At 36.5% G+C, this 20,903-nt stretch overlaps 3 protein-coding genes across 3 annotated transcripts; 2 read left to right on the forward strand and 1 right to left on the reverse strand.

The window, feature by feature from the left end:
* Positions 1-970: 970 nt before the first annotated feature.
* On the forward strand, positions 971-7,747 carry LOC148906981 (cornifelin homolog). Its single transcript, XM_089037161.1, has 4 exons — positions 971-1,073; positions 5,197-5,327; positions 6,230-6,369; positions 6,961-7,747. Exons 2-4 carry the CDS (start codon positions 5,207-5,209, stop codon positions 7,051-7,053), a joined length of 354 nt encoding a protein of 117 aa, XP_088893287.1. The 5' UTR covers positions 971-1,073; positions 5,197-5,206; the 3' UTR covers positions 7,054-7,747.
* Positions 7,748-11,069: 3,322 nt separating this feature from the next.
* Positions 11,070-14,815, forward strand: LOC148906982 (uncharacterized). The gene is made up of 4 exons (XM_089036680.1): positions 11,070-11,197; positions 11,446-12,345; positions 12,729-13,013; positions 13,455-14,815. Exons 1-4 carry the CDS (start codon positions 11,135-11,137, stop codon positions 14,613-14,615), a joined length of 2,409 nt encoding a protein of 802 aa, XP_088892806.1. The 5' UTR covers positions 11,070-11,134; the 3' UTR covers positions 14,616-14,815.
* LOC116294444 (uncharacterized) lies at positions 14,803-17,737 on the reverse strand. The gene is made up of 2 exons (XM_031702038.2): positions 17,241-17,737; positions 14,803-16,837 (listed from the first exon to the last, which is right to left on the reverse strand). Exons 1-2 carry the CDS (start codon positions 17,735-17,737, stop codon positions 15,508-15,510), a joined length of 1,827 nt encoding a protein of 608 aa, XP_031557898.2. The 3' UTR covers positions 14,803-15,507.
* Positions 17,738-20,903: the final 3,166 nt, after the last annotated feature.

Genomic DNA, 20,903 nt, shown 5'->3' on the forward strand with positions numbered 1-20,903 from the left:
AAAAATTGTTAGTTATTGTAAAATTGTTAACCATACCACTTGGAGCCAATCAAAAAGGACCGTTGCTCAAAAATGGCTTCCCCAGAGCCAAACAAAAAGTGCCATTGAACTCAAATGGCTTCCATACCAATCGGAGCCAATCAAACAGAACCGTGGCTCTCAATCCACTAATAAGTGAGAACTTCGGGATAAAATCGCATGCGCAGTGGAATCGATTCTTAAACTATGAAAAGGCTTATTTAAATAATTTAATTTGACTAATTATTCAACGCGCAACTGAAATAAGAATAAGAAAAAGAAATGAGAAAAAGAAAGACAAAAAGAACAGTAGAAAGTAAAGCAAGAAATAGGCAAATAGCTGTCAATAATCACACTTTATATGCGAGATCTGCAATGGGGGCTATCATTCTTGCAAGTTTCTTTCGTTTTCGCACTAGCTAGCGTGTTTTGAGAGCCTACACAACCGAACAGTTTATTATTCGTTATTGCTTCATTAGTTTTGAAAAATTCAGAGTTTTTTACTCGCTCCACCACACTTGGTAGCACGAGAAATGTTGTTTATATAAAATTGTGTTTTTGAATATAATATTAATTGATTTCTTATTTTCGTATTTCTCGACAATTCATATGACACTAATAAATATAATTTAAGACGAATTACGCGAATTGCAATATTTCTATTATACTTACTATCAAAAGAATTATCAACAGATAGATACATCAATCAATCATATGTTATTAGTCAAAAACATGCGAATTTTTTAGCAACAATCTTTATAGATTCCACATGCTCTATTATCGTAAAAAAGCACTGACTTTACAACAATATATAAAATTAAGAAAAAGGTTTTTCATTATTTGCTCAGTATCTTCAACCGTATGAATATTTTATTTACCAAAAGTCTTAAATTTCTAAGCAACATATAAAATTACGCTGTTGGTATGACAACGTCATATTTTCAAACGTCAAGCACGCCCTGTTTTAGGTGTTTGAGTGAGTAGTCCTTGAGATACGGTGGATACTGGCTGCGAGATATTTTCACATAGACTGTTTTTTTTCGTCTTTACATCAGGTAAGGATTAGTTTAGGTCGTTAAATAAGTATTCTGAGGATTTTACAGGTGGATATATTCAGTTTTTGTTTTGCAAAGTGCAAAATGTGGCTGGATATTTGACTCCTAACCTTTACTCACAATCTTATAATTTTTGTTCAAAGATTGTGGGTGCGAGACCTGCTTCTTCTAGCATCTGTTTTCGCGTTAAACTTGAATTTTGTTCCAACTTTACGGCGGAATTCATATTGATCGAAAAAACGTAGTTTTTAAAATCCACATCGTTTGAAAATGCGCCAAGTTTTAACCAGTTTTATCTAATACGGCTCAGCAGCGAGTGGGAGTGACGTCCCTTGAAGCCCAAACTAACCCCCAAATACCAAATTTTTTTCCCATTGGTATTCCTTTTTATTTATTTATTTCCTGCATTTCGCTTATTGAGAATCTTACACGATTCTCCCAGCTGATTTTTGTTAATTTAAGTTTCAAAAAAAGTTGTTTTGTAGTAAGCCTTATTTGGTGATTGTTGACTGCCAACTTGCCAATAGTAGTAGTAATGGCGTGCTTCAATCCCTCGACACAAATGTAATCTAGAAGCTTAAAAAAGAAAAGGTGTTTTTTTGTATGAATTCGTGTTTTTATTTCAACTAGTTATCGTGAGTTCACTGGTGCATACGTATCTCAATTATACCTTTTTACCGTCTCCTTTGTTAGTCTTTATTCTTTAAGACTCGCTCCCTGAGGGACTATCAGAAATATTCATAAAGCTTGTATTTTATTTAGATATCAAAGCTTAATGCAAAGAGGGACTGAAAACCGTGCAGCTTGAAACAAATATGCTAAAATTTACGCTTTGAATACTATTGCAACCGGTGTTATAAACCCATTCACATGTCCGACTAAATGCCTCAAAATAAGCCAAAATGAAACTTTATGAGCGAAATTTATTCATTTTTTATGTAGTATGTCTATTTCAGAGTATATTCTGAAAAAGCTTATTCAAATTTTAAAACTTGCAGTATATATTATTCATATTCCTACCCAAAAGAACATGATGTCTTAATTACATTTGAAGCTGTATAAACATTCATTGCATAAATGTTATTCATTTTATGCAAATTGTTCTTAATTTGATTAACCACACTATACTAATATACTAAGGTCAGTAGCTTCTTGAAATATTATTAAAAAGACGTCTAAACACAAATTTTGTACAAGAATATTTCTGATATCAAAAACCCAAAGGTGTGGTAGAAAAGCTTGAAAAAACACAATTAACGATGCCTCTTCATAATCGCTAACCTCGAAACAAAAATAGTGTTCCAGTTGATGTACCAAGTCTGATTGGCTGAAAGCAAAGTCTTCATGACCGCAAGGAATAAAATAAATAGAAACAATAGAGCACTCAAGTGATGACGTCACAAAAATTAATTTTTGCTTGATCATATTTTTGGTTAACAAATTCGACAGACAATCAGAAAAGACGGTTACACACCAAATTTGACGAGAATCAGACAATTATCAGCTGAGATATGACCATTTGAATATATAATTACTCCATCCATACGAATCACTGTATTTTCGGCTCAGTGATTTGGATGGAGTAATTATATATTCAAATGGTCATATCTCAGCTGATAATTGTCTGATTCTCGTCAAATTTGGTGTGTAAACGTCTTTTTTTATTGTCTATAGAAATTAGAGATCGAAAATAATAAAAGTCAAAAATTATTTTTTCGTGACATCACACTTGAGTACTCTATTTGTACAAACAACAAGAGACAATATTTCAAAAATAGGTTTCGCATAGTACCTCCATTGTTCTTTTTTTTAAAACAATTTTCTAGAAAATAAATATTGCATTTTTAAAACACTTCAGATGCCTCTTAGATCCCTGCTCAGATATTCAACTTATAATATAGTATAAGACATTGTCAAACTCATTAATAGTTCATGAGGAAAACACAACAGAAATCACGACCATGAAGAGCGTTGTAAATCTGATACAAAATTGTGTTCATTTGCATAAACTTTAAGGTGGATTTTCTTGGCCAGATTCACTTTTATCTTGAAAATTTTAGCGAAACACAAAGGAACTAACCTAGACGTTTGACAAGCAATCTACAGTATTTGCGTCTGTGTTGTATCTGATATACAAACTCTTGGCTACGCCTCAAGTTTGTATATCTGATACAACACAGCCACTCATACTGTATATATTACGTACACATTAATACTGTACTGGCCCTAATACTGCAGTATGTACTGATATAATTTGCATTAATTAAACATCAGTTTCATAATTTTGGTCAGAATGTAAGATTCAACATAGCTATCTGATCTTTTCAATCTTAATCAGAATTCCATTGTCAAGCTATAATTATAAATTAGCAATCACTACTATCTGTTTTGTGTCAAATCTGTCTATCATTTAAATTATATGTTCAACTCTGACTCCCTTAATTGGGTATATCTTATGAAAAATTGGTTTTGTAATATCCTGTCACTTGATAGATGACCTACAAACAGAAGGTTCAAAAAACATGTTACTGGTAATTTACGTCATGCGTGACCAGTAAGTCTGGGAATTCAAATGTTGCTTTCAAGACGTCATATTAAATTTCAAATCTCCAATCAGCTTTTCCAATATTCCAAAACACTTTTAGTAAATAAAAAAAAAAAAGGTTTTGAACCTGCTATTTGTGAATGATTAAGATATACTTTCCAAAAGAATTCACTTCTCAACAGCATCACTGAGAATTAGCATGAAAATATTTATTTTTTGAAGTTAAGAATAATTTGAATTGCCAGTATTTTAAGTGAAGTTGGCACCTAGACTTGGAATTTCAGACAAAGTCTCTGAAAGTCCAATCAAAACAGTCGTATTATAGCTAACTTACAATGTCATGCGTGACCAGTAATTCTGGGAATTCAAATGTTGCTTTCAAGACTTCATGTTTAAATTTCAAATCTCCAGTCAGCTTTTCCGTACCCTACAAGCAGAGTCTTCTTTCCTTTCTCTCTCTCGGGGGAAGGTAAAGGAGACTCTTCTCGCAGGGTAGCTTTTCAGATATTCCAAAATACTTTAAGTAAAAAAACTAGGTTCTGAACCTGCTGTCATGAATGATTATGAAATATTTTTCAAAAGAATTCACTTCCCAACCACATCACTGAGAATTAGCTTGAAAATCTTTATTTTATAAAGTTAAGAGTAATTGGAATTAGCATAGTTTTGATTGTAGTTGGTGTCTAGGCTTGAAATTTCAGACAAAGCCACCAAAGACCAATCAAAACATGAGTGGTACTGGTCTTCCATGATGTAAATTAGCTGTAAATTTAAAACAGTAATAATAAAAGGGTTAATTTTACACTGTGAAAAGATGAAAAAACTAACTGACGTTTCAGACGCTAGTCCTTTGTCGGAGTAAAACTTAAATTAAAATTGAAGATAAAGGACAGTTTTCCATTTTAGGTAATCTGATATAAATACTGATAGAACACAAGAGAAATATGGTAAACCATGATATAAAACACAATTTAGATCAAAGTGTCTAAAACAAAAAACCTTTCAATATTTTTATAGAAAATAGCAAGCACAAAAATTAACAAAAATACTGACATTTTGTTTCCAATTCAATTTTATTTCTACTGACTTGAAAATTGTAAATACAATTATTTTTAAGTTAGTAAGTGTAATGACATAGATATTTAAACAGTTTGAGTAAAAAAAAAAAAAAAAAAGAGCTTAATAGATAATTATTTTCCAGGACTCCCAAAGTAGCATAACCTTTCGAGTTCAGAGTAGTTGGGAGTCCTGTGTCCTAAAATCATGCGTTCTGATTGGCAAAATGAGTAGACTGCATTTTCTATCTCTGACTGCAATCTGTTATTCTTTGATATAACTGATTGATAAGCAGCAAAATAAATAAATATATGAATTGGAAAACAAGTGGAAAAGAATGACTGAATAAATAAATGAATGAATGGGAGGTTATCAGATAACACATTTCACATTGGTTCAATGCGATTTACATATATCGTCTACCACCAGGCCAGTAACTAACCTCTATAACCTTCCTATAGAAGATCAAATTCAGAATTCACAAAAAAGCTGAGCCAATTTTTTTCATTGCTTTTACTCTAGATTGCTAAAAATGTCTCACGTAGTGACAAGCCAACCAGGAGTACAAACCACTGTCATTGTGCAGCAAGGTGGTGGCCATCAGAGAGATTGGAATTCTGGGATTTTCTCTTGCTTTGATGATATTGGCTCCTGTAAGTTATCAATCTATGTATATGGAAAGAACTAATTCTCTTCAACCTTCTTTAGTTGAGTTCTAAAAAACTATCCACACCCAGGTATATTTTGTAATGTTACCAGAAAATATCCATACCTCCCTCATGGGGGGGGGGGGGGGGGATTGGAATTACTAAGGGGTGAGGAGGGTCTGAGGGTATATTGTGTAGTACCAGAAAATATCCATACCTCCCTCATGGAGGGGGATTGGAATTACTAAGGGGTGGGGAGGGTCTGAGGAGGGTATATTGTGTAGTACCACAAAATATTCATACCTCCCTCATGGAGGGGGATTGGAATTACTAAGGGGTATGGAGGGTCTGAGGAGGGTATATTGTGTAGTTCTGGAAAATATCCATACCTCCCTCATGGAGGGGGATTGGAATTACTAAAGGGTGGGGAGGGTCTGAAGAGGGTATATTGTGTAGTACCAAAGAATATCTATACTTCCCCAATGGAGGGAGATTGGAATTTCCAAGGGGTGGGGAGACTAGGGTCTGAGGAGGGTATATTGTGTAGTACCAAAGAATATCTATACATCCCCAATGGAGGGAGATTGAAATTTCCAAGGGGTGGGGAGGCTAGGGTCTGAGGAGGGTATATTGTGTAGTACCAAAGAATATCTATACATCCCCAATGGAGGGAGATTGGAATTTCCAAGGGGTGGGGAGGCTAGGGTCTGAGGAGGGTACTGGGTATAGGATATTTATGATAGAGAGGAGAATAGTCTGAGAAAGTCATATCTTAGTACCCCAGTAAAAGTATTAAATGCCTTTTTGAAGGAGAAAACAGTCACTGTATCTATGATGTGCTTGAATTCATTTACTTTCTCGTGGTCGAAGTCAGATCTTCATTGTTATTATCACTATTTGTATTTCAGGTCTGCTGGGGGCATTCTGTCCTTGCATATTAGCAATCCAGGTCTCGCAGCGCTTGGGTGAAGGTTGTTGCTTTGTATGTTGTTGCCAAGGTGCTTTGCTTGCCTTGCGTGCAAAACTCAGGACTGAGCAAAATATTCAGGTATGCAAGAACTTGTTTGTAATGTAAACTGTGGGTGGGATGAGTGAAGAAAGTAGGAGTTAAGGAATGAAGCTCCTCAATAGGCCCATGACAAGGCTGGGTTTGTGCAAGTTATACAGTATAAAGGCTGGCAGAAGTATCTACTCTTCTCCCCCTGGGTATGAAAATAAAATTTTTTTGAATTTGTACAATCCCACTGCCTTTCTAGATTACAGACTCATTTAGTCAGGGTTATGGTGCTTAAAATAGTAGCTGGTCACTGCACAATGTCTGGCCAGATTTGAATCTTGACCAGGCGAATTTTTACCTTGCAAATCAATTTAAACAGTAGCATTGAACCAGAAATGCGGTATGCCCGAAAAACTAATTTGGCCAGTCATCATGACCAGCGACTGTTTTAAGCTCTAAAGTTAGCCTTATTTTAGTGTCAAAATATTCACAAAGCACTATATTTTATGCGGGTGTATGTGAGTTGAGTTTGTATGTCGTATGTTGCTGACTAAAATGTTATGAAGCTTTTTACTTCTCATATTTCATCAATTGAGTTAAATGTTGTGTGCTTGTTAATTTATTATTATTATTATTTTACAGGGATCTTTGTGCAATGATGCTATTATGCTGATGTGTTGTGGTGAATGCGCTGTCTGCCAGATGGCACGTGAGCTAAATGCTATTGGTCGATAAACGTCGACAACCTTCCTCCTTGTCAACTCATCACTTAATCATAACACATTTGTTTGGTAGATTATTCGGTAGCCTAAGGATATAGACCCTTTTGTATTTCACATTTTATTTTAGATTTTTATCTATAGAATTTTGTCAGCAATTTTTAACCAAAAACTTCAGTGTATACGATACACTTTTTATCTATAGTGTTTTTAAATCAAGGCCATCCAGACATTTCTTGTCCCTTCACCCCCCCCCTCCAAAAAAAAAAGTTTGGGATTGAAGAATATATGAAAGTCTGAATGATCATTTCTATAAACCAAAGTCAAGCTGGTAGGAGTTGCAGATATCTGTTTTACACATTCATCACTGTCAAAAGTCCCCCTTTTTCACTCCTAACTCAGTTGAGTCATTCCCCCCTGTTTTGGCTGCGCGGGTAGTGAGGATGAGTTTGAAGCAGCATGCTGCTTTACTCACCCCCACTTCCTGTGTAACCAGTAATGATAAAAAGGTAAATTATACACCGTGAAAAGATGAAAAAACCATGTAACAAAGTTAGGGAAAAAACTGGACTTAACATTTAGTGCCTGTTTACTTGGAGGCAGTGTGATCCTACTTCTAGAGATAACTCTTTTTTTGGTGTTTCCTTGTACATGTTGTACACAACCACAAGTTGTTTGCTTCATTTTTAATAAAAATTTGCTGAATGGCATTTTGTGGTGTCATATTCATTTTCTCATTCTCTTTTTATCATTTCCTCCCATATCGTGGATTTTTTTCATTCTCTTTTTCAATTTCTCCCATTTTGTGCCACTTCTTTCTCATTTTCTCAGGAAAAAAGCTTTCACCAAAAAGGAGAAGCCGTCTTCAATGAAAAGTCTGCACTTTTTTGGAACCGCATTTTCTCTCATTGACAACTCATTGTAAAGCGCCTTTGAACATATCCATATGGAAAAGAGCGCTATTTGAATATTATAATCATCATAATCATTTAAGTGGTGTGTCAAACACCAAAAGTGAGAGTTCAGTCTGAGGTTTGCAAATTTGAGCAGTTAATCTCGCAGAGCCTTAATATCTTACTAGAAATTTTAATATCTCCAACGTGGCCCATTGTACTATTTCTAACACTTTCTTTAGGTCTCCTCGGCAGGTTGTATACACAACATAATAATGACTCTTCAATCTCCCTCAAGTTTTTGTTTTTCTCTAAGGTCTTTTCCCTCAAAATTTATGACTGAGGTCCCTTAAGCTAAAAATATCGTGCCTCCGCTTTTTCGTCCCTAATATTTTTTGTATTCAAACTTCGCGTCTACCCCGCTGTCCTATAGGTTCAAGGAATTTGATCTGTGGGTTTGCCGTGTCTAGCCTGCGTGCAGCCGACCTCTAACTGACTAGCGGTGTCGTGATCAACCCAGGGGTTACTTCAGGGTATCGATTCCATTTGAAAGTTTATTCATGAACGGGTGACTCATGTCTGATCCTGCTGGCCACAAACACGTGGCTTACTCTAGCGACAGATGAACACCCAAGTTAAATGTTGAAAATAATAAACCAATGACGATAAGTGACTCGTTGATGATTTATTGCAGAAATCCACTATGTTTGAACTCGTGGTATCGGGTGTAATCTTGCATGATACGTTCATTTAAAATTTATTATTAATAGCGAATGATGATTCATCACTTGTGGTGGCCATTTTTCGGGTTATTTCTCTGAGAAGGGAACGAGGAAACCGGCATAGCTTACATGTACCTTATTGACTAACTTACTTCCATCATAGCTTTCAAGCATGTTTCTGAGAGTGATAAATACGAATTTTATGTCGAAGGAATTCAAAATCTTGACACTCCTGAAGACAAATACGACACTCTTAACTTTTGGCTATAATGTAAGGTAATTTCTCGAAATTTTCTGTGGCTTTCAACGCGAAGACCACGATACTACTCACCAAAAACAAAAAAACATTTCTTTCTGATCTTTCCTAAATGAAGAAACACACCAATATTTTGGAGAGCATGAAGTTGAAAAAAAGCCGCCAACCGCAGCAAACAAAGTCTTCAACAGATGACTGTACCACCAATATAGTTTGTATATGAAAAAAAAAAAAACGTTTCCGCATTTAACAAGCGAAGCGTATCACCACCTGAAGTCCATAAAATGTCGAATTACGAAAGCAAAATCAACAAAGACTCAAAGTTTTAGCTTCTTTTTGGAATATGTTTTTAGTTCATTTGTAGACACCCTTTTTTTAAAACGCTGTGTCTATATGACCGGCAGCCGGCCAGGGTCTTCAAATTACTAAATGGCCGGCAGTCTATAATTTTTATTTATATCTAGCTAGAAATATAACCAATCGCTTCCAAACTACTCCAACTTTAATCTTTTAGCCCAAGCGAACCTGAAAAACGTTTTAGATCTCATATTTTACTTTTCGCCGATGCCCGGCATAGAATACGAAGCCATGAATTCAGTGACTTAGTGAAAGTAATAACACGACTGCCGGCTAAATAAAACACGAATTCCTAAATGACCGGCAGTCAAAAAATACCCTGGTCCCAGAGCTTTCTCGTTTTTTTTTTTCTCTGTAAAAAGCGGCAACAACGAGCTGCGAAGCAGCGAGCCGCCTCTGGTCACGACCGTTGAGAATCTCACTTTCATGCCATCATAGCTGTCAAATCCATCACTTCTAGTCGACCAATCACAAAAGGATGATCGTGTTACAAATTGTCATTAGGGTGTGGAGGCTTAATGCTATATACCAACACTATTTTTTTCAAGTAGGGGTGGGAGAGGAGACTTTGTATATTTACGAGCTGTCAAAATAGTGTACTACACGTGCGACTCTTCTTACTTCGACTCAATAGTTATGGGATTATGCAGAAAGATTATAATACACCGGTAAAGGTATTTATACAGCGTCCAAACAACTTCTGTAGAGCTTGCAGAGAAAGTTTAAAAATCAGTGGGCGCTCGCAAATTAATATTTTTGGAGCAAATAATCGAGAATTTCTTCGCCGTTTTGAGACAGTCGCTGGCGCGAAAGTGGTGGACATCGATGGTATATCGCAAGTTTTGTGCCAAAAATGCTACAGGACTGTTTTGAAATACCACAAGATTTTAGAACAAGAAAATGATATACTAACATTTAGGGAAAACTACAAGGAAACAATAAACCGCTTGGATTTAGTTCGCAAGAAGAGATGTGCTAAGGATTCCCCCACTACAACAGCTGATCCTCATTCACAGAAATTTAACGACTGCCATGTCCGGAAAAAGGCCTGCGCTAACAGCCAGTTAAGAAGCAAAAGAAAACTACTTTCAGATCATCGAGACTCTTTTGCGGATAACCCTTTCCAAGGTTTGGACAGTGAAGTTTTGTTGGACCCGAGAGACCGGAAAGCTAAAGGCAATGCTCGCACGGAGGTGAGATATTTTAATATCTTAGATTGTTCTTTAATATTTTTTTCTATGGTTACGTTTTACCTCTCTCTAAGATTTATTTAAAGAATATATTTTCGAAAGAAAGAATAGGGAAATTAGCGATAAATTCCTATTCGCGATAAGTTTTTTGTCGATTGTTGTCTCGATCGTTTCCACAATCATAACAAAAGGAGGCTCAATTTAAAGTATTGACATATCCTCTTTTGAATTCATTAACTAGGTCCACATTGATTACCCATCCGGCAGAGTAAAAAACGTTATTAAAGAAGAGTTAGATGCCACCATTATAAGACAGGTTGCTCACCAAGAATACCGTGGAGTAGCAAATTCTCTTTGGAAACACTCATCCCTAAAAGATGAAATATTACAGAAGCTATACTGTGATATCGATAAAGAATGCAACTCCTTATGCAGCGACAAACAACCATCCATTTTGAAAAAAACGAAGGCAGAAGATTTGGTCGCATTTTCTGAAAGAAAATGCGAAGAAGAATTAGCAACAAGAGCACCTACATTGTATGGATGCATGTGCAGTTCCAGTTTAAGCCTTAGAAAAAAGAGGAAAACAAAAGGAGATGGAAATGGCGATGAGATGAGTGGCAGTGCAGCACCTATCGTCTTTGCAGCTTCTATTCTTTTGAAGCAGAGATGTCCCCAGATGTCTGCTCTTGCTTTCAGGTTTTCATTGGGTGTCTTATGGCATGGTGGAGCTAAAAAACAGGTACATTTAAAGTTTGGCACACAGTCAAATATATTTTTCCTTTACATGTGTAATGTCTATATTCCAGTTGTGCTTGTAATGTAACAGATACTATGTAACAGAGTGCTATTAATTAACGGAGTTCAAGAAAAAGGATGCAATCCAAAACGTTGGGAATGTGGAGTGGGGAGGGAATGATAAAGGATATATACCTTAACTTCACGTTGCTCATAGGATTACTTAGGTTAAATTCATTTTTTTAATCTTAGGGTTTTGTTCGTGCAAACCGTTGGGGGATATCTGTAAGCCATAACAGCACCTTAAAGAAACTAGATGAAATGGGAAAGAATTTTGATTCTGAGGTAAAGACCTGGAAACGTGAGCTAGAGGACCATCACCTGATAAATGAGATGCTTGACCATGTCGATGAGTATTTAACTACACAAGAAGTTCAAAAGCAAGAGCAAATTCCAGAGGGGTTTCAGACAATAAATATTAGTAGTCTGGATCTATCATTCCCTACAGCTGATTCATCGATAGGATGTTGTAATGAGAACAGCCAATCAACAAACAGTGATCTAGCAAATATGGAAGACTTCCTTGATGATTACAAGCAATACAGCCAAAGTGAGAGCATTAAAGCACTATCTAATGCTGGGAATTGCCCTGTCTCTGACCATCTGATAACAAGTGGATTTTCTGAAGGTGATCTAAAGACATTCAATGACTTTGTCTTTGATCATGAAACTGTGGATGAATTAAACAAATTGGACAAAATAGATGTCGGCATTCTCAAATCTCATCAGAATTCCAATGAGCCTCCAAAATACCAAATTATAGGTGACAATTTAGATATGTATGTTAAGGTGAAACATATGTCTAGTGATAAACAGAACAGAAGCATACATTGGTTTGCCATGAATGCCATTCAAGATCGGGTGTCTTCCAAGTGCCCTGACAATGCCACACAGATTAAACCTATTTTAGAGGTTGAAAATTCAGAGTTCCTTCCCTCACCTGAAGACAACAATAAACTACTACAAGATTTCATCCCATTGGCTGCAAGAGTACTAGTTGATAAAGTCCCTGACTTCAAGTGCTTCAGTGGAACTATCATCAAACACATTCCACATCAGTTTTCACAGGAGATGAAGAAGAAGTCAGTCCAGGTTAGTAAATAGCTATAAAGTACAAATTATTTCATATGAAAAATACATTTACAGTGGGGATACAGAGGCTGCAAACCAAACCAACCAAAGCATATACATTTCCATACACATGACACAGGAAAAATCACTAAATTCCAATACATTTAGTTGGGGTTTTAATTGATAGAACAGAATAACAATGGTTAGGATCTTGTTGCTTGATTTTATCAACAAAATCACATTGTTGGTAATAAAATAGAGCACTCCCAATATCTTGACAATTCAGATTGGTAAATTATTGGTTTAATTAGGTAATTTCAAGATACCAAGTATTTTCCAAGATTGAAATTCCTGTGTTATATGACATGATTAATACATACTTAACAATAATTGATGCATTTCAGGTTCCTCTTGGAATCTTATTCAAGAATGAAAATCTGAATGATGAGATGATTGAAATCTTGGAACATATACAATCGAAATATGTACCTACCATGGTAACAACAACAGAAAGTGGAGAACAAGTGACTGAAGCCATTGAAAGTATATTCTTTGGAGGAGATCAACTTACAGAAGAGAGAGGAAGAAATGCTAAGGATGCTAGAGGGGATGGAGACACAAATTACGACAGACTTGAAGGTGTTGAAACTAAACACGAAGATTGGCATGGGATTCGTTTAATATACCAGGTATGTTTTTTATCCATTACTTCTAAAATACTAAGTAAAATTAAATGCATAATTTAACTAAAAATATTCACGCTAAGACTTGACATCACAGTCATTAGCACATGGCAAGTATAAACTTTGACTTTCTAGAAAAATTGTTCAAACTATATAACTTTTTGCTCATTGAACAGCAGAAAATTAGGCAATACACTTGCGTCAATCAAATAAATTGGTCGGTACCTTTATATTCTCTGATTGGTGGAGGCAGCGTATTGCCCTATTTCCCCTTTGCTACTGTTGTTTTGATGGGCGTGTGAAAGTTAAAGGAGTGGTAATGGTATTGTTAACATTCCCCCCGTCTCCATTTTGTAAATCCAATCTTATTTTTCTTTAGGGCTTAAACAATAGTCTGTTTTAGTATCACAGTAATTAGAATTACAATAATTGTTATTATATTTTCAGATTTTGTATGACATCCTTTACAAGCAATCATCAGCAAGTGATCAAGGAACAATGTGCTCTAACATGAATGTGACCAACAATGTTAATGCAAAGACAAATAATGTGGAAGATAACTTTAATTACTGTAAAGACTTTGTTCACAATGAAACAAATGCTTACATAGTTGCAGCAACAATGTCTCACTTTGGCATGAAGTCAATACATGACGAAGCTGTTCCACATTCTGTAAGAACAGCATCTACGAAAGACAAACAACTTTGGTTCTACAATCATGTAAAAACCATACTTGAGAAATATGTGATGAAGAAACAATCAGAAGAATACAGCAAAATTGTTGATCATGTAAACACTTTAAACCAGCCAAAACAAAGAACAGTGTTCCCATGCAGTAAGTGCGGGAAGACATATGTTTATAAGAAAGCAAGAGATAGTCATTTGAAACTCAAACATGGAGTGGACATTGCTGAGACAATAGCTGAATCTCCTAAGCAAGTAGAAGTCAAAGAAGATTATGTATACAACTATGCTTGTGTGCGTTTAAGTCTTGGAATGCTAATTTTTAATTTCAATGATGCAGTAAAAGAAGGAGATGGTGCAAGAATAGTGAGATGTTGGAAGTACATGTTGCTGTTGTATAAAGGTCATGGCCACACAAAGTATGCTTTGGCAGCATTACAACTGATTGCAAATACTAAATCTCTGCTATCTTCAGAAAAGGCACACAGTCTTATATGGAATAGGACTGTGAACAACAAAGGTGGAGCTGGTAACAATATTTCTATGGATCTGAGGATGGAACATATTGTACATTTCCAGAAAGAAATGCTGAGTAATCTTGGTGCCAACCTCAACCAAACTCCTGCCTTACGCTGCAGCAGAGCAGTTAAGCCTGTTGAGGATTTGCTGTCTTCTATAGATGCAGAGCTAACTGTTAGAAGACCATCTGGGAAGCACACTGTGACACGCTCTCAATCAGACTTTCAAACAATTGTGAATGAGTTGCACACAAGAGCAGAGGTCTTTGTTGATAAAGCTGAAGAAGGAAGACAACATGCAGCCTTTCCGCACTTTAAAAGAAGTATACTCTCAACTTTGGAATATGACAAGCTGAATTCATGGTTTAATCAGCACAAGAAAAAATGGGCCAAACAAGGATTCTAAACTCCAGCTTTAATGCAGGAAAAATGAAAATAGCAGTCTTGCTTGTTATTTTTTTGAGGAATTATTCGAAAATTTTCAGGGGAGTCTGGTTTCACTTTTTTGCATATTTTTCATGACTCAATATTTATGCAATCTCAACCCCCCACCCCCCCTTCCCAAAGAAAAAGGACTAAAGAGAATCCAGACATACAAGATAGCAGTTTACTTTCAATTGATAAATTTTTGGTTGAATAAATTTGATATGTGAACTTTAACTTTTACTTTGTGCAGCAAAGTGTCAAAGAAAACTTTATAAAGCTAGGTTTTAGTTAAATATGTCAAATGACATTTGTGTTAAGTTCAAAATACTGCAAAGTACCTTTAATTTTCTTGGTAAACATTTGCAAAATTCTTTTTTTCACTTAGGGCATAAAATAATGGCTAGTATGTCGCCTTGTTTCTTTACTGCTCAAGATAATTCGCAAGGCAAAGATCTGACCAGACAAATTCCACTGCTGAGTATTGTCTGATGTCTAGCCATTATTTTAAGCAAGCAGCTTTTTGATATTTGTGGGGGAAATATCAGAAAAGATATACCAACATGAAAAGAAAGGAATGCATAACCAATAGTTAATAATATTGATGTATGGTCCCTCCACCTTTAGATCGAATGTCAAAGGTCTCTAAAGGTGGAGGAACTATACATCAATATTATTACCGGTAGTTACTAGTACATGTTCAAAATATAAAAACAAATGTGAAAAATCCAATAAACAGTCAAACATGCTGTTGTGTCAAAAACAATATTATGTGATCAGGGCTCATTGCACATCATTTATTCCATTTTTTGGTGGAACAGGTACCAGTCTCAGTACATAGATACTTTTAAATGCTTACATGTGTTTATTATCGCTCACCAGTTGCTAGACAGTTCTTCATCATCTGTACAATCAGCCTCACTTTCACTGTATTCTTCAAGTAACTCTTCACAGATGTAAAGTTCCACATCAGAACAGGTAAAGTCAACCTCTGATGAAGAACACTGGCTAATATCAATTTCCTGTTCATTGATGTCTTCAAACACATCATTCACCATACATAATATGTCCATGGCATGTTGGTTCTTGAACACAGGAAGATTTTCAAGTATGTAGGCTTTATTGAAAATAAATTTTGCATGTTTTAGAACTTTCTTCACCAATATATCGGTGAATAAAGCAGTGCCATCTATGCCTAAGAAGTCAATGAGACCCAAAGAAAGTTCCAAGACATTGTCTTTTAGGAGTTCTCGCAACAGCTCTTCTTGTTGTGCTGTAATGTTCCTGGTCTTCTGTGGTGCTTTGGATTTACAATCTGGAAGTGACACTTCAGGCAAAGGGATACTACACAATTCCTCTAAACATAAACATGTTTTGTGACAGTTGATACAGCATTCATGGCTTTGGTAGTTGGGGAACTCTTCAACCCCAAAATCAGCCAGTAAAAGTTTCCTCAAACATCCTGATGTGGATTTGCACATGTCTTTAACTGACTGATCACAGTTTTTCAGATGATGCCCAGTGTACATAATTAAAGCAACAGCAGGCTTACCATCTCTACCTCCACGACCAATCTGCTGAACGAGTTCCTCCATTTCCCTTGGTGGGCCATAATGAATTATTCTCCTTATGTTGGGAAAGTTGACTCCCATCCCAAGGGCATTAGTAGCAAACACCAGTCTACATGTGCCATTCTCATCATGGAAGGACTCTAATGTTCTTATCTGGTTCTTTGCCAGTGTAGAATGGTGAAACATGGAAATAATCAAATGTTGTGGCAAAGCTTCACAATCATGAGCGTAAGCATCCTTTCCAAGTTCCTGTTTAAAATGCATGAACAAGCGGCCACAGTCCTTTATCGATTTGCAGTAAACAATAGTTTTGTCCAGTGTTACATTTTTCTCATGAATCTCCTTTAGAAGCAATTCGAAAGAATTTCCAATGTTTGAATTCACCTTAGCAATGTTGAGGTAGATATTCTCTCTATTTGGACTAAGAAAAATTTCAATGCAATTTTTTCGAATACAGAGGGATTCTTTTATGTCCTTCCTTGTCTTTGTGTTTGCTGTGGCTGTCAGCGCAAGGACGGGGACCAGTGGCTTCTGGCTGAGCAGAGATCTAAGTTCCCCAAGTCTTGAGAAACACTCACGGAAAGCAGCAACATACTCCTTTTTACTCGATTTCTGTTTTTGGCTGCTGAATCCCCTGGAAAAAATATAACCAATGATTGAGCATAAATGCAGACATTTACAATTTGTGCAACAAGTGACCGATCTAAAAACACTTCAGTTTGAGCTGATTTCTTGTTGGGATCTAAAGCTTTTTTCAATTTTTGTAATTCACAAATGTTTCGGAACTGTGGTTACAACGTCATGTAGGAATATTTTAGCTCTATCTTTTACAAGGTTTACGCCAAGAAACCTTTTATCGAATCATTGCTTCTTCTTTGTGACTGTTACTCTATGATCAGAACTATCCTCCCCTGTGTTCTCAAGATTAAATATACGAAAGCCGTAATTTTAGGTCCCTAAGTACTAATGTCACAGTTACATGTAATCGATTGTCAAAGTTTATCATCACGAAGATGGGTCATATCAGTTGAGCTTACCATTTTGGCACCACGTGCGCTTCATCGGTGACAACAGCGAACACATTTCTTTGATAGACCTCACTTTCAAGCATTTTCCTCCATTTTTCATTTTGGAGGACAGACTCGGGGCTTGCGAAGAGATAAGAATATTGACCACGCAGTATTTTCGATTCATCAATATCTCCTGTTAAACTGCTTGCTGTCATGCCTCGGGAATTCAACTCTCGGATATGAGACTCCACCAGCGAATTTAGCGGACAAATCACCAAGACGATGGCGTTCCTTGGGTAAGGAAACCCTCTGAGATAAAGTTCCTTACAGAAGTCGAACAGTAGTTGGAATATGATTGACTTGCCATGGCCGGTTGGCAAAACGGCGAAGACATCTTCTCGGTTTAACAGACCAAACAAAGCGTTGCTTTGCTCAGCCGATAGCTGTTCTATTTCGGGAAAACGACTTTCGAGAATTGACTTCAAGATACTCTCGAATAGTTCTCTGGATATCAAAACCGTCATTGAAACTATAAACCAGCAATATTTATAAACTATAGACTTTAGATAAGATTGTAAGATTTATTTTAAAGATCAAACTTCAGGCTGACAAGACGCTATAATGACGATATAGTCCGATGGCACGAAAAGTCTGACCCCTCTCCCCAAACAAAAATATTGACGTGACAAAATCATTCAGCCCCTACCCCCATAGATATCTAATCCAGCCAATCATATTTCTCGTACACTGATTAAAATAGCCATCCAATCAGAATTCGACGATCATAAGTTGATGGCATGAAAGTGAGATTCTCAACGGTCGTGACCAGAGGTTTCTCGCGGCTCGCTGCTTCGCAGCTCGTTGTTGCCGCTTTTTACAGAGGAAAAAAAAAACGAGAAAGCTCTGGGACCAGGGTACCACATCCTATATTTTACATCAAAGTTTGATCCTAATAAATTGTTCTGATCTAATTATTCATAAAATATAGTTTTTCTGTCACAAAGTCTTAAAGGATTACACTCTTTTTACTTTATGCTTTTGTTTCACCCTAATGAGTTCTACGAAGTTGACTCATCGAAAAACAAACAATTAAATGACTTGCCCAAGGAAAAAGAGCAAACACGTTTTTCAAAAAAAAAAAATTTTTAATTTATTCATGAAATGCTCAATGCATGTGAATACAAAAAAAGTTTAGTTACAGCTCTTTTCATTATTTAACCATGTTTTGATTGTCAGTATATATTTGTTCAATAGAATCACCCGTCACTTGAAACAATAGAGGACTGTGTTCTACAAAATTTGCGAGTCATAAAAACCTACTAGATATCAAGACCACGTTTGTAAACAATAGAAGACTCAACAAACACAGTATTTTGATTAATTTTCATAGTTCAGTCACTACAGCTAAACTCCGAACTAAACATTTTGCCAGTCGGGTATCGACTTGGCTATCGCTCTCAATCGTTCTGATCGTCGCGGCGGTTTTAAGATTTTACCAAGATATTTATCTGAATCTTGATAGCTAATCCACTTCACAGATTTTTCTTTACTTGACGGAGGAGTTGGTAGGAAATCAGGTGGAGGTGGCAGGGATTGTGTTTTGGGAGTGCTAAACGAGGCAATTGAAGAGGGTTGATCAAGACTAGTTGTGGTTCTTAATGGAGTGGAAGGAACCTCCGCTGAAGCTGAAGCTCTCGCTCTACTGAGTTCCAGAGCAGGAGTTCTAATTTTTGAGGTTAGCCGCTCTAGGAATGAAGGCGTTTTAGTTTTGGGTGTAGTGTAGCCGCTATCAGTGAGACTTGTTGAAGTAACATTTTCTGGGGATGTTAGACTAGTGGGGAGACTGGGACTTGTCAATGGTGGTACCTGTGGTGATTGCACCATTTCTAGCATTGAGCTGTGGGGCGAACCACTTTGAATTTGCTGTTGTAGATTAAGATATCGATCGTATAGCTGCGAATATGTTTTGATTTTTAGTTCCGCAGGGGTATTGGAATCCCTGAGAATGCTAGTCATTTGCTCCTCTAAGTTCTGCATCGTTTTTAATATAGGCAATTGTAAATAGCTTTGACGTTCGAAATAGTTAGCAATAGATTGCGTGACATCTGACTGTCCACCACCAAGTTGTGATAATACTGTTTTTGACAGCTTCGTCTGCAAAGCAGGCAAATCATTGGGAAGAACATTCGTCCGAAGCCTGCATTCTTCTGGTGTGTTTGGTTTGAGATCCACGAAAATATATCCATAAGGTCTTTGAACAGCGGCTTCGTACTTTTGCACAAACTGTTCTGTTTTTCCTGGGTACATTTGTTTTCCCAATGTCATCATTTGTAGTTTATCTCTTGGGTTTTTAAAAAGAACAAGGTAAGCCGCATTCAAACTCAGGGTGCGCATGATTTTTCCTTGAAAGTATAGATTCTGCATCAGGAAAATAACACTGAGGTTGCGATGATGAGATCCTTTGGTGAATAGATTCATGATTCTCTTGTCGTTGGACGTCTCTGTCATTTGATCGTCAATCACAATCACATTATTGATTTTGGAGTCGAAATAACCATCCTCGTCAATATCGTGGGGTATGCCTTTTACGAACTCGATCCCGGGAATGGTTGCTAACATGTGTTCGTAAGCAGGTTGCCATTGTGCGTAACTCCATACAATACGCTGTGGTGATGGATTTATGACTTTTGTTGCATGTTCAAGCAAATTCTGAACCCAAACCGTTTTTCCAGATCCAGTCATTCCAGCTACCAGAGCACTGTGAACGGATGGAGTAACTGAAACCTGTCACATTTCGTGTGGTCTTCAATTTTGAGGCAATGGGTACGGAGTACGGTACGGAGTGAATCGATGACTGGTTTTTCGCATTTGTTCTTGACCGATCCAATACTTTCGTTGCAAATTGTCCAACTTATGAGTTCGACTTAAATGAGTGTATAAATTCTTTTGCTGCTTTTCGCAAATAGGACAGGACCGTGTCATCGTGCGTCTTTCGAAGAATGAGGGCAATTCCTATAGGGAGCGCTATTTATACGAATTCAGGGATTCTAGTCTGCATAAGATTCTAGTGTAGATATAAGAATCTAGTAGTAGAATCTAGTAGTAGAATCTAGTGTAGAATCTAGTAGTAGAATCTAGTGTAGAATCTAGTAGTAGAATCTAGTAGTAGAATCTAGTAGTAGAATCTAGTGTAGAATCTAGTAGTAGAATATCGAGTAGTAGAATCTAGTGTAGAATCTAGTAGTAGAATCTAGTAGTAGAATCTAGTGTAGAATCTAGTAGTAGAATCTAGTAGTAGAATCTAGTAGTAGAATCTGCATAAGATTCTAGTGTAGATATAAGAATCTAGTGTAGAATCTAGCGTAGGATCTAGTAGTAGAATCTAGTAGTAGAATCTAGTAGTAGAATCTAGTAGTAGAATCTAGTAGTAGAATCTAGTAGTAGAATCTAGGGTAGAATCTAGTGTAGAATCTAGTAGGAAAATCTAGTAGTAGAATCTAGTGTAGAATCTAGTAGTAGAATCTAGTAGTAGAATCTAGTAGTAGAATCTAGTGTAGAATCTAGTGTAGAATCTAGTGTAGAATCTAGTAGTAGAATCTAGTAGTAGAATCTAGTAGGAGAATCTAGTAGGAGAATCTATAGTAGTAGAATCTAGTAGTAGAATCTAGTAGTAGAATCTAGTGTAGAATC

This window comes from Actinia tenebrosa, unplaced genomic scaffold, assembly GCF_029948245.1.
Source record: "Actinia tenebrosa isolate PJP-AT-01 unplaced genomic scaffold, QUT_ActTen_1.0 PGA_scaffold4__44_contigs__length_22323623, whole genome shotgun sequence".
In the NCBI taxonomy this organism is placed as follows: domain Eukaryota; kingdom Metazoa; phylum Cnidaria; class Anthozoa; order Actiniaria; family Actiniidae; genus Actinia; species Actinia tenebrosa.